This window comes from Ylistrum balloti, unplaced genomic scaffold (assembly GCF_031769215.1).
Source record: "Ylistrum balloti isolate Yb309-2 unplaced genomic scaffold, AGI_CSIRO_Ybal_v1 Utg370076, whole genome shotgun sequence".
NCBI classification, from domain to species: domain Eukaryota; kingdom Metazoa; phylum Mollusca; class Bivalvia; order Pectinida; family Pectinidae; genus Ylistrum; species Ylistrum balloti.
This window is the reverse complement of record NW_026782115.1, coordinates 937,497-955,038: the sequence shown is the minus strand read 5'-3', so window position 1 is coordinate 955,038 and position 17,542 is coordinate 937,497. Positions and strand designations below refer to the sequence as shown.

The following is a 17,542-nucleotide window of genomic DNA, read 5'->3' as shown; positions in this document are numbered from 1 at the left end:
ATCAAACATGATAACTTTCAGATCCATGTCTACCACAATTCATAAAACACAAAGTACAGTAAATCACTTATTTTTCGCGAGGAATTATATTCCGCATTTATTCACGAGTAGCATAATTCATGAATTCAAAACCTTCACAAAAATACTTTTTTTTCTGATGTTGTCCTAAAGTCAATGACTTTTGAGGTGTGGTACCCACGAAATTATGTACTCACAAATAAGACAGTCACAAATCTTTCATGAAATTAGATACTCGTTAAAAAAAAAAAAGTGATTTACAGTAAGGTGTACATGGGCCTAGAAAATTCACTCGGGAATATTTTTTAATCAAAATTATTTTCATAAAAAAGGCAAATACTTAATACCCTTCATAATATCAGATACCTTCTGTTTTTTCTTCTTTGACATTGCAAGTAAAATGGTTGAATATTTAAAGCTAGGTTGGCAACTGCTTGGACTAATCTCTGATCTATTATCAAACATGGGGGCATAGGTTTGTAACGTATATACAGCAAACAAGACTAATGTATTGCACTGCATTATATACATGAGGGCAAATATCAAAGGTTTATATGTTAATCAAATGTCATTATGCTTGACCAGTTTGAATTCTGACCTTGACCAAGTATTTATATCAATAAGTGACAGATTGGAATATTTCTTAAAAATATGAACATACAAAATAGTTCTAACAGAAACCTTATCCTCCCAACATGACAAGACATTTTAATAACTATTTCAATAAACAAATGTGTCAATAAAAAATGTTACTTTACAATATTACAACAGATCTGGAACTGAATTACCACTGTAACATGTATAACTGTTACCTTGGTAACATGTAAACTATTACAGTTACCACAATCATATTTACAGACACATACTCTACTGGTGCTAACTTGTTACAACTGACGAACACAGAATACTTATCCAGATACTGTTCATCTATAGACATTCAGATTCACAAATTGTCAATTCTTAAGACTGTAAACCAAACATTCGACAGATTTTTAGAAGTCTAGCGAAACCCTTTAAAACTTGTTGGGTCGATGTAGGTAAACGTTTGAACAAAAGTTGCATTTAGAGAAAAATTTCTGAGATTGTGACTAGAAACAAAAATGCTCCATGCTAATGATAAAGATATTTAAGGAAATCAGGAGAAACATTGCTGTGTTCATTTTTAAATGATTCATTATTCCAATTAAGGGTTTTCGTATCTTGAAAAGGTGTTAATTGAGAATATCGGACTTAATATTTCATACATGATCCAAAAATAAGGAAAGTAAGTTTTATGTACCAGAATTGTGAATTGTGGAGTTAATAGATTAAATTACTTCAGTCCACTAGGGTTACCCTGTTACACTTCTATTACTTCTCATGAACCATTCAAATTTTCACCAGTAGAGACATTAACAAATGTATTCCGCTTGGACATGTCACCAGAACACTGAAATTCCTCAGTGAGCCAATGCTTAGTGATAAGATGAGCTACAGAGACAAAAACCTGTACCCAACCAACAACATCCATGCTTAGTGCTTTGACATACAGTGATCTCTTATACCAGAGATAAGTTTAGAGAGATGCCTAAATATACAGACAAACTGGAAAGTAAATGGTAAGCTCAATTACTACTTACTATTTCATGGGCACTTGGTTTGGTAGTTAAATATAGCTCACTAAACCTAATGATGCTTATTTCTACAGTTTGTGGATATATAAATTCAAGGTTTAAGAGTACCCATATAATCAACAAAAATAAAGCTTTCACCAAAATTAATGGTTTTACAGTAACTGAGAGTGAACATTGACCATCAGTGAAAAATGAAACGTTTTACAATATATAAGCTTACATTAAATATTACTCAAATTCATACCTATCAAATTTAACAACAAAAATTTACAGTCACACTTTAAACATGCTATGCTTGATTCTAATTTAAAGCACCTTTACATGGAAGTAAGTGACCCTGGCTTTGCCTTATCTAAAATTTTGCCCTGTTGTTCAGGTAACAGGCAAAAAAATCCTATCAAAGTCAACTGTAGAGCTTAGATGGTAAAATTAGAGGGATTTTAAAGGAAGTGTGATTGTTAAGTCAAACTCATACTTTCTTTTAAGTCCCTGCTGAGCCAAACTCCCAAGTTTACTGTGTTTTATTAAAGTATGAATTATTCTATGACAACCATTCTGTTTGAGACTGACAGGAATACACCCCATAGACACTTTAATATCAAAACAACTGGTGATGTTTTTGTGAAGGTGTAGAGGAATCATTTAGTTATCTTTTCTCAGCTCTGTGCTTTGGAGGTCTAAACACGCCCTTTGCTTTTTTGCCACCACTTTTCCATGACCTCCAACTATCCACCCTTTCTGTCCGACTCTCCTGGAACACAAAATCCAATTCAGACCTTTAAAATTCAAGCTCAAATTGCAGAACCTTTCCTAACACCAGATATCTTATAATAAAAGCAAAATGGGTAAAACAATAACTTAAAATTTTAATAAGACTTTTTTCATTTTGATTTGATTTGATTACTTGTGATCCAAGCACCTCCAATGTCTTGAATACCTAAAGTTCATTTTTTGAGGATTTGTATAGAAAAGTTTAAAATATTGAATTGATTCTACATTCCTTTTATCTGTAATCACATTAAAAAAAAGATAATGATATTTATTTCACCTCAAAATTTTTGTTCCAGACAGCATCCATTTTTTTCTTTTCTTCAGCAGCAGCCTCATCCTCTGCTTTCCTTTTTCTGTTGGTATAAATCATTGCACAATAAATCCTTATGTAACAGATGTAAATTTCTGACAGTGAAGAACACAGAATTCCTAATTATTGATTATTCTTACAAAAAAAACCCTTTTCATAAAACATCTCAAATAAAACTTATAACAATTCAACTTATATTCTTAAAAAATTTACAAATTTATGAACATTTTCAGTCAACTACTTTCAGAGGTAACATTTCCTTCACATTTATTAATATTACATACAGATTGTTTTCATCAATAAAATTTAACTTTCCTGTTAAATACATTTATACAAATACCAAGATATTTCATCATCTTTAAGATGAAGGAGACATTTTTGTTGAAATATATAGATAAAAGATTATTTTCTGTGGGAAAGTTATGAATGGTTAAGTGATGTTACTGACCGTTCATGCATATCTTTGGTTTCTCGTTCCTGCCTCATCCTTTCAAGGTCAGCAAACAGTTTACAGGTCTGAACATGGACAGCGTGCTTGTACTGCAGACATGATCAATGTGTTATAATTATTCACAGGAAACATGCACAGTGGAGATTTGCTATTGCTGATGATGATTATCAAGAATAATTTAACTCAGAATGTCAGTAACTATTAACTATATGATATGGTAGCTGATCATCAGGAACTTGGGGGTGATGTGATATCATCCTCAATAAATTGTGTATAACTTTGCCATGTATTACTGACTGTCAGTACAGAAAACTATTTTTTATCAGATGCTGTTACGTCTGAAATAATTAGAGATAATATTTTTTCATAGTTTGAAGCATTTCATTTTTATCATCATATAATCCATGTTTTTGTGGATACCCAATTAAAACAAAAAGGAATCTTATTATTTTCATTTCTTGTGGTTATTTTCATGTTTCCATAGCAACAACATAAACCACAAACATTTTTACAGTATACATAATATATCTGTTTCATGTTATAGCAGCACTGAACATTGTTCAGTTATTACCAACTGAAGATAAGCTATTCAGTGGAATAATTGTGTGTTGATCCATAGTTGTAAATAAGATTATGATACATTGGCAGCTATAGATCACACTAGCTAGTTACACTATATACAATACTTACCTTGTCCTCATCATCTTCAGGTACATAAGGGGGCTTTCCCTCCTTTTTATTCTGTTTCTTTTTCTGTTTGATCTATTTCAAATGAACAAATTATTTCACTATCAAGATACTTAAGAATTACTCTTTTCCTGACATTTACAATCAAATGAAATCTAAAGTAATAATGATAGGAAATTTGTTAGTATGACAAAATAAAAACAGTTTAACCTGTATACAAACACCTCTCCCCAAATCTGATCATTACATTGTCATTTATTCACCCTATCTTCTTCTTGACAAGTGAAAAAGAATATTCTAAATGTCAGTTTGAACAGTAAATTGTAAAGTAAAAGTTAATCAATCCCCTATGAATGGAAAGTTTTTTCAGTCTCCAGGTATTAAAACCCACAATTACTAATGGATTATGCATATCATGGGTTGTAGTGATTCAATACCTCATTGCAAATTCTATGGACCACTTACCATATCATTCACTCGGATTCTGGCTTCATCAATGATTTCTCTACACCGCCGATATCCTTCTTCATTTTCTAATGTTTTATATGATTTATTTACAGCTGAAACACAATAAATTTGAAATAATGTATTGCTCCTTGCTTGGGTCTACAAGAAAAAGTCCTTGAAATTCTTTGATTGCGGAAGAGAATTTCACTGTTAAAATCTTTAGACACAATCTTTAATAGGCATTTCCTTTTATTCTCTATAATTACAAGTTAGTAAATAAAAAAACACAAAGAAACAAAAATACAAATGACAGTTGGTATCTTAATTTATTCAAGTTGATTTTATAATGGTTAAGACAAATGAAAATGTCTGATGTAAATAACCTACATAAATACAGGGAAATCAGAACAAACTATACTGTAATTGGAATTAAATAAAATTTATCTTTTAATTAATCTTTTAATTAATATCTTTTAATTAATCCTGTAAAGAGCATAGAGTACATCTCTACCTTACCTTCAAAAGCCTTTTGTGCCCTTTCTCTGTTATCTAAATTCTTATCTGGATGGACTAAAATTGACATCTGAAATGAAATATGTTTCCTTCATCATAAAGCTACTAGGTTAATTACTAAAAACAAAAAACTTTCCTATGTGAGAATGCGTTTGACAACACAATATAATAGTAAACCAGATTTCCTGCTCTGTCAATTTAATTCAAGCTAAAATACAATAAGCAGTAAACTCCATACTTATTGTAGACACAAGTATTTGTCTATAGGAAACAGGAAACCTGTGGCCATCCAGAGCAATTAGAGTATAGTATCTTGTCCAGGGATGCAACCATGTCAGCACAGAGTTTACATAGGACACTTTTCTAACCTACTAAGCCGTTGCGACCTTCTGTCAGTGAAAGCTTGGTTATATACAAAACCTATAAATTGTACTGATATATCTGAACAATACACTATTTGGTATCCTGACAAATGAGTTTATTCATCTATCATGAATGATCCTTAATGGCAAATACTACCACTAAAATATAAACATTTATTTTATAACAATTGCAAAACAAGTTGTCAAGCTTCTATTAATTACTCTTGTTGGCTCGAATGTAACTTTACACACAAGGGGTCTTACATTCAGAGGAAACCAGAATACCCAGGAAAAAACCCATGTAGTTGAACAGGTAACTCCCTTACCTTTTCTCATCCGTTCTGGGAATTGAACCCCAGACAGCTAGGTTAAAGGAGAGTGTGTTATCACTATGCCATCCGACCTTCCTATCACAGATTTTACCAAGTTAATAAATCTGGGTCTACAGCATGTTATATATGTCATAGGGTATAAAATCACTACCAACCTGTCTGTACCTCTTCTTTATTTCTGCAAATGGTGTATCAGGATCAATTTGAAGCACCTTATGAAAAACAAAAAAATATAAGTTTAAAAATTCTCTTCACAGAAAAAATTGCCTAATATGTTGTATTAACTTTTTTTTGGCAAATATTAAATTTCCAAAACACATGATCTCTAATCACCTATGACCCTGTTTCTACACAAATGGCCTAGTGGTATATTAGTATACATTTATCTTATTCATTACATACAGCTAGAGATACTACAAATGCAGAAAGAAAAATTTAACTGACTTCAGTCATTTGTTTGATAGCATCAAATGGCAATACCTACCTCAAAAGGATTCAGATTAAAATAGGTAGCACCTGGTCGATTTAATTTGTCAATTTGTTGTTTTGGTGTCAAAACAGAATCCCGATGTTCTATAGCTTTCACCTAAAATGAAAATTATTTGGATGCATAAGTACATATACACTCAGATATAACAAACAATTGGTTATGTTTTTATGATATAAAGACAGATAAGGCCATCCCTTAAGCATTCTGGTTGGCATTGACCCATCCTTGGAAAACTTGGCAGTAGGTAAAGAGAATATTTTGTTTCATTGGAGAGGGGGCACAGCATTGTAAAACCTGCATTCTATTTGGCCCAACTCACAAATCAAAGTCTTTCATTTGCTTTAGAAGTCAGAAAAGCACTGAGTAAGTAGCAAGCACTAATATGAGTGAAAGACCGAAGATTCTGGCAATGATGAACTGAATTCATCATAAAACTTTTTCAGATGGGGGTATATTTTTGGGTCAGTAGCTAAATGCAAAATGCAAAATATTTTACTTTAAGCTTAACCCACAACAAATATTTTTCTTATATTTTTTGTGTAAACAACTTCAATAAATTTTTACGCATATGTAAAAGAAAAAAATTATTGCTTGAAATTAAATGAAATCTTTGGAAGACTTGAAAGGCTTTTATCTTTTGTTTTCTTTTTGTACAACAATGTATTTCCTAGTGTCTGCCTTTGCACTGCCTCACTTTTGGCCTTTTGCTGACATGAACAGATATAACAGTCTCCCAAAAACACATGCATTCACCTGTAGGATACAGCTGTCCTTAAATGATCAAAGCTGGGTGGAAAATATGAAGACCAGACCAAATTATGATAAAGTACTTGTACAACGCCAAATAATTATTTACCTAGCTCTTACTTAAATACCCGGTCTCCTCTGCAAACATCATATATGAAATTGTATAATTGTTTCAGGGCTATGGATCGTTGAAGCTAGATTTACAAGTGAACGATTTAATGAGTTTCGGTTTGACGGTGTGTACACAGCCTATAACACCGCATGATGATCAGCGTTGTTTTACTTTTTTCTTCTCAATAAAATAGTGGAATATATTTTGTAGATGTATACACATGATGGTTATGTAAATAATTTTGTCATCTAAATCACAAATTCGTTACGTTAAAAAAAGAATTAAACTAATGTTGGACTGCATTGTTTCTCATCGGATACTTCATCTTTTTGTTCAGTTGTTTGTTGGGATTTACAAGGAACTTGTGCCCATTTCATGTCAAGATTACACACCACACATTCATTTGTAAATAACGACAACCTCACAAATATTTACCTCGGCATAGAACTCGTTGAACAGCGTCTCCCCCTTTTCACCTCCCTCTGTTGGTGGAGGATTATTCTGCTCCTGAGGCAGAACCTCCGTTTTTTCTGTAGCCATTTGTTTTTCTTTTCACTACAGCACGAAAGAGTTCCAACGAACCCGGTGCGTTCGATTACAACATTCCAAAAATGAACATCTTAGTATCGTTAAATAACATGTGATATACTGTATCTTCTTTATTAAAATTTCATTTTGAATAATTCTTCATTTTGTCCTAATATTAACAGGGATTAAACGTCCCTGACATAAGCAAAGAAGCTATTTTGACCTTTGTTAATGAAGCTGAGTAGTGCAAGTGTTAATTGCAAGCAAACTAGCTATGCAGTTTTCAATCACTTATATATAATTAAGTTGAAACATTTTTGTAGAAAAAGGGATAATTTTGTGTGCTCGATATTTGGAAATACGTAAAACAAAGGCATAAAATGAGGTTAAAATTGATCCTGGATATTGATAATTTTTCATTTTTGTTCCCAATTAATTGGTTTATAAATTAATATAAGAAGTTAACCCGTGGATTGATAAAAAAAAGTTTCCTTAAAAATAATATTCAGGTCGGCATCATGCCTAGCAGATCCGGACATTTATCCACTACACAGAAATATGAGATGATTTTTGCCATTTTTTCTATATCGTACTAAAATCTTATTATTTGATGTCATTCATTGACAGAGACATATATCAGTTGTTATGTTGGTCCTTTTTTGTCGATTAACTCGGTTCACTCAGTTTGGAATCTCGAGTGGTAGTAACAAACTTAACACTACACTTTATAGGATGTAAATCTTTTGAGCCGAAATGCTGATTAGGGGACTGATAAGAGACTGAATTTCAACAAAGGAAATGGATAGTACGCACTAAAAAACTGATATTCCGGTCAAGTTAAGAAGATAATTTATGAACGTTTAAATACCATAGGGTCTCGTTAGACGTTATCTTTACATCAATGTTTCTACTATCCTACTACTGCTACCACTACATTTCGTTTAAAATATTTTAATTTGAATATAATCGAATATTATATATGGAATTGGAAAGCGATTTCTAAGCTTACATCACCGTTAAACAATTGGACTACATTGACCTTCTGTCTACTCGAGACATTTTTTATCGTAACATTACATATCTAAAAACCCTTTTTGAAATTGTTGAGATAAAAAAAATCTAGGTTTTCTGAAAAAAATGCTGGTCTGTATTATAGACTATGACTTACCATTTTAATCTTTTTTGATAATATAAGCATTTAAGATTTTTAGCATTTGTCTTTTACCTTTTAGTTTGTTTGATGTTATTTCCGTTTTGGATCGCTGTATGTTTTACCGGTTGATGGTCCTAATGACCTTTTATGTGTTGACGGGCCGTTAAGAATGTCAAAATGATAATTAAGCTTTCATTAATGCCTTTCCCAGGTATATGCGACGACAGACTAATCAACGGATCTAGAAATAACTTACTCAATACAGAATGAATAATGATAAAGCTTAACAATAAACATATAAACATATCCCTGGTGAATACATTTGATTATAAAATTTAGTACAAGTCACCTTCCACCTAGCCTGATACGCATATTGGCAACAAACACAAATTTTTATATCACAAAAACAGTTGCTTAAACCACGTACTTCAATTTCAAAGTTTGTTGAAAAACAATTACATTGTTTGATATAATTTTGGAGTGTCAAGAATATTGTATCGCTTTCCTGCTTTGTGAAGGCATAATTTCTTTTAGAAGAATTTTTTTCTTTTTTTTTTTTTTTTTTGTCAGAAAGCATGATATCTAAATGTTGAAGTATTTCGTCTGAATTTAAATCACGCGTCTTGTAAAATGATCGAAATTTTATAAAGCCACTCTATTCCGAGACAAATGAAATCAACATGTAAATAGAATATCGTTGTAGAGACATTGCATCTTTTCTGACCTATGTTTGCTAAATTTCATTAACAGGTTACACGTATCTCAGGATGACGGAATACCGTCTGCTACACTTTATAAACAGCCATATCTTTGTTATGTAATGTGTACTTTTGAAGTGTCCCACTCATGTCAACCAAATTCCCTGTATTTGTTTATGTTTGGAGGACCGGTGTTTGGGGGCGTCCTTATCAAATATATTACATGAAATGTCATTTTAAAAGGCAAACTGGAAAACAAAGTGCAAGTTGGCGCTTAATTTCTTATTTATTATTCAAAAAATCCCTGCAGGTGACATTTTAAAGTTCGATAAAGAACTTGTGGGCCTAGTAACGAGAACCGAGAACGTCTGTGTTAGTCAGAATTTAACGAATTCTGTGTAATTTATGCTTTTTCAGCATCGTGAGAAAGATATCCCACAAACATTCAGAAAAAAAAAGAAAAAAAATAGCGACAAGGAACCAGACGTAAATGCATGATATACTGTTGTGGAAGTTATCATATATCTTGCATTAATACAAAGCGTGTTGTTGAAAGTAACGTCTTGAGAATAATAACACGATACAAGATCAAAATGTACGTCAAAGACATCATGCATCAGAGTTGTGTTACGTCTTATTCCAGACAGCAATCCCACAATTAACAGGAATATCTCCATAAGAATTGCATAAAAATTAAACAAAACAAAACAGTTACATTGCACAAAGGTGATAAGACATGAAATGTGAGCTTGATAATAAGAGGTTGGTCTTGTGTCGTTTCGTTTTTCATTATTTCCTATCTACCCAGATGTACGCTACCGTGTGGCTGATGCGGTAATTTCGCGTAGTCGCTCCCGCCAATGCGACAAAAATACACGACCAATGTGACAACACGAGAACAAGAAATGTCGCGTTGGCGGGGTACTTTTGTAACACTGTCGCAATAGCGGAAAACTTTTGTCGCAGTGTCGCATTGGCAACCAGCGAAATTGCCTAAATCAGCCACCATTGTACATTGTACGATGTTTTATGGTGAAATTCTTTTGAGTTGTAAAGTTTAAACTTTTATTACATTTAAAGATTATTAAGCAGCGAAAAAGGAGATCGTTGTTTCTTTTTCGCCCTGTTAAAAGCATCTTTTTTGCAGCAAATAAACGAAATTATGTCGATCGATATAAACGATTTCGTTATATCAAATCGTTTTTAGCGGTGGCGCTCTCCGACCATCGCCATTTTAGGAAGAAGAAGACAAATTAATATAACTTAGTTTTTTTCGAATTCTTCACTTGTGCTTATTAATTATTTCATTGTTATATAAGTGCGATAGGATGAAATTCTCTATGTCCATCACTGTCGACAAATACTGCCCGCTAATAACAGTTCATCATCTTTACCTAACATTAAGTTAATTGATTATTTGGTATATCGATTTTTTTCATCAACTTTACCGTAACATTCATAGTGTCGTGAATCTCATTTGATTTGAACGGAGTCATTCATGGTAGTTCTATTTTTTATTTCTTTTTCCATACTGATGCTAATATTTAAGAATTTACCGAAGCATAGTAGCCACGTAAAGTTGTTTATCATTGATATGAAAATCATAAAAAATAAAATGAAGAACAGAAATGTTTGTTCACCATTTTTTTTATTGTTTTCTGAATAATTGTGTGAAAAAAATATATAAAATTTCGATAAAACTACATAACAATATGTTCCAACACAATTAAAAAACAAATTCGATAATAAAAATAATAAAAAGGAACACCTTTATCAGGTCATATCACGAAACGAACGCGCCCTGCGTTTGTTAACAAAAATGTTATAGTTTTCTCGCTGGAGGTAAACACATGCGGGACTCGGATTACTGACGTCACGTCGAGAAGCACTCTGCTGTGAGAAGACGAACGCCGTACAGAAAAGAGAGGTAAGAAACGCTAAATGGAAAATCACGTTTGAAAATGTTTTGATCGAAAATCGAACGCCATACATAGCAAATACAATTGGTTGTAATGCTTCTGATTACAGACCTGTTCTAAACTGTAAGAAGAAATGTAAACTTTTGATTGAAAGTTTGTTATGTTTATCGTGTGTTGCAAAATGTCGTCTTGACATTGAACATTTAAAGATGCCATTACCAACTCCATTGCATAACGCGGTCTTTTTTATGCATCAAAAGATAACACTAGATACTAGTCAGGCCTTATGTATCATGGCCATATATTTGATTGATAGTAATGATTCAATAAAAGATTAGACAGTCACAATTAATTTCACACAATGATTTAGACTAACAAGACCGGTGCCCGAACGGGAACAGTGCTCGAAAACTTTTAATATTTTCGGTTCTCACTCCACTAAACGATCGATTTGTCCATACATGATGCATGGCAATAATGGGGTGACACTTACCTACATCTAATAAGAAAAACTAATATACTTTACAGCGTTTGGTCTGACTTTCAGTTTTGTGAACATTAATTGTCATGCAGTACTGTCACAAATAACACATATGACTTTATTTAACACCAATTGACATTTTGAATACTTAAAAAGTATAAAATTTAAACTATTTTGTTAATATAGCAATTTTTCTATATTCACTACTGTTATAGTATTGTTAGTTGTGCAACAGCTCCTGTGTTCTATGTGTATATATATGTTGTAGGATAACTAAACTAGATTTTAGGAAACCTGGTAGTAAATTTTTCCATGAAGAATGACACTGTACATGGCACAGACTAATAATAACCCTTTCATGTGTGGCAGGTCTAGAAGTAATTCTTCCTTGTAGCGCCAGGAAGAAAAACATACTGTTGAACATACAACAAATTGCTAGCAATTGTCAAAATATCTTTAGTGTATATCCAGATCGTGAAGATAATTAATGACTTTGAACTTGATAAGAAGTTTTATAAGATAGAAGTTTAATCCAACTTTTGTAATTATAACAAATTATACATGCAATAGTTATTGGGACATAAATATGATATTGCATAATGATGAATACTGGGTTATTTTGGTTTCTCACTTATATATATATATCTATATATACATGCATATTATGTTCTGATTTCCTCAACTCTGGCTATAATACCAGGGGTAACTATTATGTTAGTTGTAGTCAGGTGTTGGTGAGGTGATGAGAAATTGGCATTATTGAAGTGACCAAATGCTATACACATAATTCACATATTCTAATTTTTCGGGTCAGTGCAATCTGATCATCGTAAATTGTTCTTATGTGTTGATTACCTTTGAAACCACAAAATTTTGCTCTGGTAAAACTTCTAAATGTGTGAAATGGCTGTTCTCTAATATTTACTCCAGTCGAACATTATCAGTTTTGGTGTCTAATGTTAATTTTTTTAAATGTACACGGAATGGTTGTAGTTGATGTGACAAAATGGTTCCTGAAGGTGTAAAATACCTCTTGATTAGTGATAGAATCCAGTATACAAGTATAAGAGGTAATTAATCTATGACATCATTGAAAGCAGAGTATGAATGTCTTTGCAGTCCCTAGCCCTGTTTCTATTGTCCACATAGAAGACACATGTTATGACTACATGTACAATACTTAGGGCATGCTGTTTCTCATGTCCCATCTTATATAATAATGTACAACAGTAAATGTAGAATGTAGCTATCTCTGTCTTGTTAGCTTTGTAATGCTGAATTACACATTAGTTTCAAGTTCAGTTATTTTTCTTTCAGTAGTAGAAACAGAAACCATTTTATTTTTATTTATTTATTTTTGTTTTTTTTGTGTAAAAATCACCAACCCTTACACATAAATAGATAATTTTAACTTTTCCATTGTACAAAGGTATGTTGGGTTTTTGCATTTTACAAGGAAAGTAGCAGTCATAACTGTGGATTTCCTGAATTCACAGGAAATGGAGTATAATGTACTTGGGATGAGTGATATTTATTGGATGCTCAAAATTTCAGTTAAACTCTTGTGAAAAATAGCTCTCAAATTAATAGAACATCAGATTGGATTAAAAAATCATCCTTTAATATCATTTTCAAGAGCCTTAGTTGTATTACCAACAGATGTAAACTTGTGTGAGCAACTTGGCTATCATATCAAAGGTGAGATTGCTTTTTATATTACATATATACTACTACATACCAGCAGTACATACAGCATACATGATGTACACATGTAAACTTACTTAATGAAGTGTCAGAGATACCTATAGTTGAGATTTTTTTTTAGATTTTTTTGCTAGTCCTCCATAAGTGTTCTAGGTGAACTTACTTATCACATCACATGTTGGCTGTCATGAAAAAAAGTATCCTGTTTCATCATTATGTCATCATAAGGATTTTTGTAATATTTAAATATATGTGGGAAATTCTCACTTGATCATTAATCTGCCATTGTTACTAAAAAAGGGGGTTGACATGTTACTAAAGGAAAAAGGGGAAAAATTGAGTGGGGGATGGGGGTGATAGAAAATGATTAAACAAATTTAGTGCTGTGTCACTACTGATAACATTGGTTTTTTAACTTGATTATTTCCTTTGCCCTGACAACAACATGTATAAATGAAATGTATTAGTGTTGCACTGACATGTTTATGACTATATAGTTATACCAGTGTACTACTCTTAGTGTATATAATGATAAGAATGAAACATATGGTGCACACTTCATATACATTGGTATATTTACAGGTAAGATTTCAAATTTAATGAATACAAATAGTTACTTAATATTTGAACGAGTCATGTTTTTTAGAGCAAGACAAAAATGAAATGTGATTTAAATTTTTTTTACTGCTCTGATCCAATATCCTAATTAACTATTTCAATAGTTCTCAAATACTATTGAAATAAAGAAATTAAATCTATACATGCACTATGCTAGTCTAAGTTTTCCAGTTAAAATGACAACATACTACCTGCACTGACCCTCATGATTATATCACGGATGTAGACGTAATTTATTAGGTATGACCGTTTAGGATGACATTAGTTTTCCCAGTATAGGCCCCATGTCTGGTAACTCAAGGTAGAATGTATATATCCATGTGGACTTTGAACCCTGTGTATACTAGTTCATTTAGGTATAATACTTGTGTATATTCATAACACACTGATGTGTAACACCCTCAGGTAAGTCAAACTTGATTGAAATTCTGTTACATCTAATTCTCTCGCTTTGTTAACGTTATGACTTGCTAGTACAAGTGTACTCTATCTTTAAAAGTATAACTTTTTTTATTCAGGTCAATGCTCTCTTTTTTACTTAGAAATATTTGTTCTAAATTATGATCTTGGAAATGGTAAACTCCAAATGGTAAGTTACGAATGAAGACCAAAATATAATAGAAAACATGGTTTAATGTCATTTTTTTTTTATGTGAAACTTCAGAAAAGTATATATTTCTATACTGAAGTAAAAAATATCAATAGTTGTAGATTGAGTTTTTGGAAAAAAATTCTTTCTTAGCAGTGAAAACAAATACAAATTTAGGAAATGTTAAAATATAACATTATTATATTATGATGTTTAAGAGATATTGTTAGATACGGTTTTCCAGGAAAAGTTTTATGTAGCCCATTAGTCATTTTAGAGTGCTTCAATACAGGAGTATTTTTTCCCCACAAATTTAACAGTTTCATTTTCCTTCTGTGACATCAGTAAACAAGTACAGACATTTTACAAAACTAGCAGCAGTATGGTATTTATGCTAAATTAAAAAGTGTTAAAAAATATGTATATGTCATTGGATGCTTGTCCGTGACATATGTACATGTATATTTATACACTAGAAATGAACAAAATCTTGGAGCATTAATAACTTCATTAACATTAATGGGCTGTGTATAGTGTGAATAGTTGTGCAGCACCTGTTTTAGCCACAAATTATGTTCCAGTACTCTTGTGTATCTCTTGGAGGAAGGAAGTATGTAGGGAGGTTAAAGACACTCGGGCATATTGCACGAGACATGGATCTTTGCAGACAATTTTGAAAGGATGATAACTTGATACTTTATCTATTGATGTGGTGTTGCATGAATAATAGATGGAAATAAGGCACCTTGATAATTTTGGATAGCAGTATGTATGGTCATTAAGGGGATACAAACCTGGCATACGTATGAGATTTGATCATTATAAAGACATTGTACTTGTAGCATGCATGTTTTGAGATTTTTTAATGATACTGGTCCATTACGCACTAGTAAACAACATTACTGAATGTTTACCCAACAATAAACTTCTATTCTGTGAATGAAGTGAAGGTGTGTGAAAGGCCAACATGAAGCAGGTTATTTGTACATCGTTGATTTTTCAAGATAATGTAGTGCTTTAATTTCTTATGTGTTAATTGTTTTTTACGTTTAATATCAAATCGGTAAAACATTTATAATCATAATGTAGGATGACTGATTTAACAAATATTGTAGATGGTGTTTGCTCAATTTGAAGAGGGGGGGGGGTGGGGGGGGGGAAGGGGGCATTCCTTATCCCACCTCAAACAAGACATAATAAGGTACGCTGTCCATCCAGTATATGTTGACAGAGAAGAGCATCTCCTTCAATTAGGTAGTGAGCCAAAGGCATGTTTACATGTTTCCAGATTGTATCTATATGTACGAGTATATTGAAGGTGTGTTTGGGTGTATTGGTATAGGTGTAGCATCTCTGTTGTTAGTGTAAAACTAAGGTAAGGATTCATCGAAAACAGACGAAAAAAACTCAAATGATCACAGGACAAAAGGCATACCCAGTAAGTGACAAGGTATCACTTGTGACTTTATTGAGAAGTACACATAGCAGGCTGTATCAACAGCTTTGTAAAATCAAAATTAATACATAAACAAATGCAAATATTAGACACAAAAGCAATCTTTTTTATATGTGTTTTATGATATGAAACACTTTAAGTTAAAAATTTTGATGATTTTTTAAATGCTGAAATAACAGATTATATGGATTTTTTTAATTCTTTAGAATTCCATATTTAAATCTATTGTAATTGAATTTAACACATCTTGTCAGTTTGGTGTGCATTCTACCTGTAATGTACGTAGTTGTGTAGTGGTTTGTTTACATCTGTTTGTTTATATTTGAATAGTCCAGTCTAAACATGAACACAAAGTAGTATGAAGGTGTCTATGTTTATGTATTTGCAGGTGAGCAGTCTATAGTTATCTGTAAGGATGGCTGAGGCTCACTCCGCTGTAGCCTTCTCCTTCTCTGTCACTCCAGAAGGAATTGATGTGAACCTCAACCATGAGGCTCTCAAGGCAGTATGGAAGAGTGGCGTACGGTCCTGGAAAAAGCGTATAGGACGAGCCAAGGTAGGCTGTAATTACACATACTAAACCATAACAGACATGGAACAGGCTAATCAAGTTGACATGTCTTAGGGCACTTACATAGGCCCTGATGACCTTCATATGACCTTTTTGTAGATACACATGTGACAGATGTAATCAATGGATCAAGTTAGGTCATTAGTTTTCATGTAACATGTGTTATTACCTGAATTGTTGGATATTGGCGAATGGATGATTTCATGAAATATGGTAAATAATTACCATATTTGTCAACAATAAGTCTGTGTCTGGTAATAAGCCCATCATTATCTATTGCTTTAACAGAAATAATAGCAAATGTTGTTTTGTTCAAGATCTGTGATAATAAGCACATCCCATCACACTGAGTCAGGGGTTACGTTTTGGCCCCTGGCCTACAGACTTATAGGAAAATAAATTACAGGTATATTTGAGTAGTACTTGCAGGGCTATTGATCATAGTGAAATACAGTCAGAGAGTCCAGCGTAGGTGTATTTAAGTATAAGGCAAGAACAAAAACAGTAATTATTTAAATTGTCAATCCATTGAATCTATACATATCAACCAACACAATGATCAATCTGCCTGTAAGTCCTGAGTCCTATACTCATAGAATTTTCATAGGACACACAGAATTTCTAGAAATATATAAATTAAGGGTTTATTAATTTTAACGATAAATTTGAAAAACAATCATGATATTAAATTGTAGATTGGTCACGACAAACAGTATACTTTGTGCCTACAGTAAGTTGTATTAATGGAATATTAAAATGATGGATGAGGAACAATGTATACATGTTCTTTGTGTTATGTTCCCTTTATACAAAGTACATATATCTTGTATGTACCAGTTAATAGACCCAAGTCAGACCACACATAGATACAACATAACATCCTATTGAGACCTGATATTTTACTACATTATGCCAGCCTAATGTGAGATACACATATTATTTGATGTAGCTGTAACTTAGTAAGATAGCTTC

The 17,542-nt window shown here is 32.3% G+C and overlaps 2 protein-coding genes across 2 annotated transcripts in view; one reads left to right on the top strand and one right to left on the bottom strand.

Moving 5' to 3' along the window:
• Positions 1-2,179: 2,179 nt before the first annotated feature.
• On the bottom strand, positions 2,180-7,393 carry LOC132549745 (dnaJ homolog subfamily C member 8-like). Its single transcript, XM_060213701.1, has 9 exons — positions 7,289-7,393; positions 5,989-6,090; positions 5,660-5,716; positions 4,814-4,880; positions 4,316-4,410; positions 3,854-3,925; positions 3,161-3,252; positions 2,680-2,755; positions 2,180-2,382 (listed from the first exon to the last, which is right to left on the bottom strand). The coding sequence occupies exons 1-9, from the start codon at positions 7,391-7,393 to the stop codon at positions 2,278-2,280; spliced, it is 771 nt and encodes a 256-aa protein (XP_060069684.1). The 3' UTR covers positions 2,180-2,277.
• A 9,021-nt stretch (positions 7,394-16,414) lies between these two features.
• The window catches only part of LOC132549698 (carnitine O-palmitoyltransferase 1, liver isoform-like), a 33,447-nt gene continuing 32,319 nt past the window's right edge, over positions 16,415-17,542 (top strand). Inside the window, exon 1 of the mRNA XM_060213651.1 lies at positions 16,415-16,555. Within this exon, the coding sequence (XP_060069634.1) occupies positions 16,415-16,555 (141 nt within the window). The remainder of the gene's footprint in view (positions 16,556-17,542) is intronic.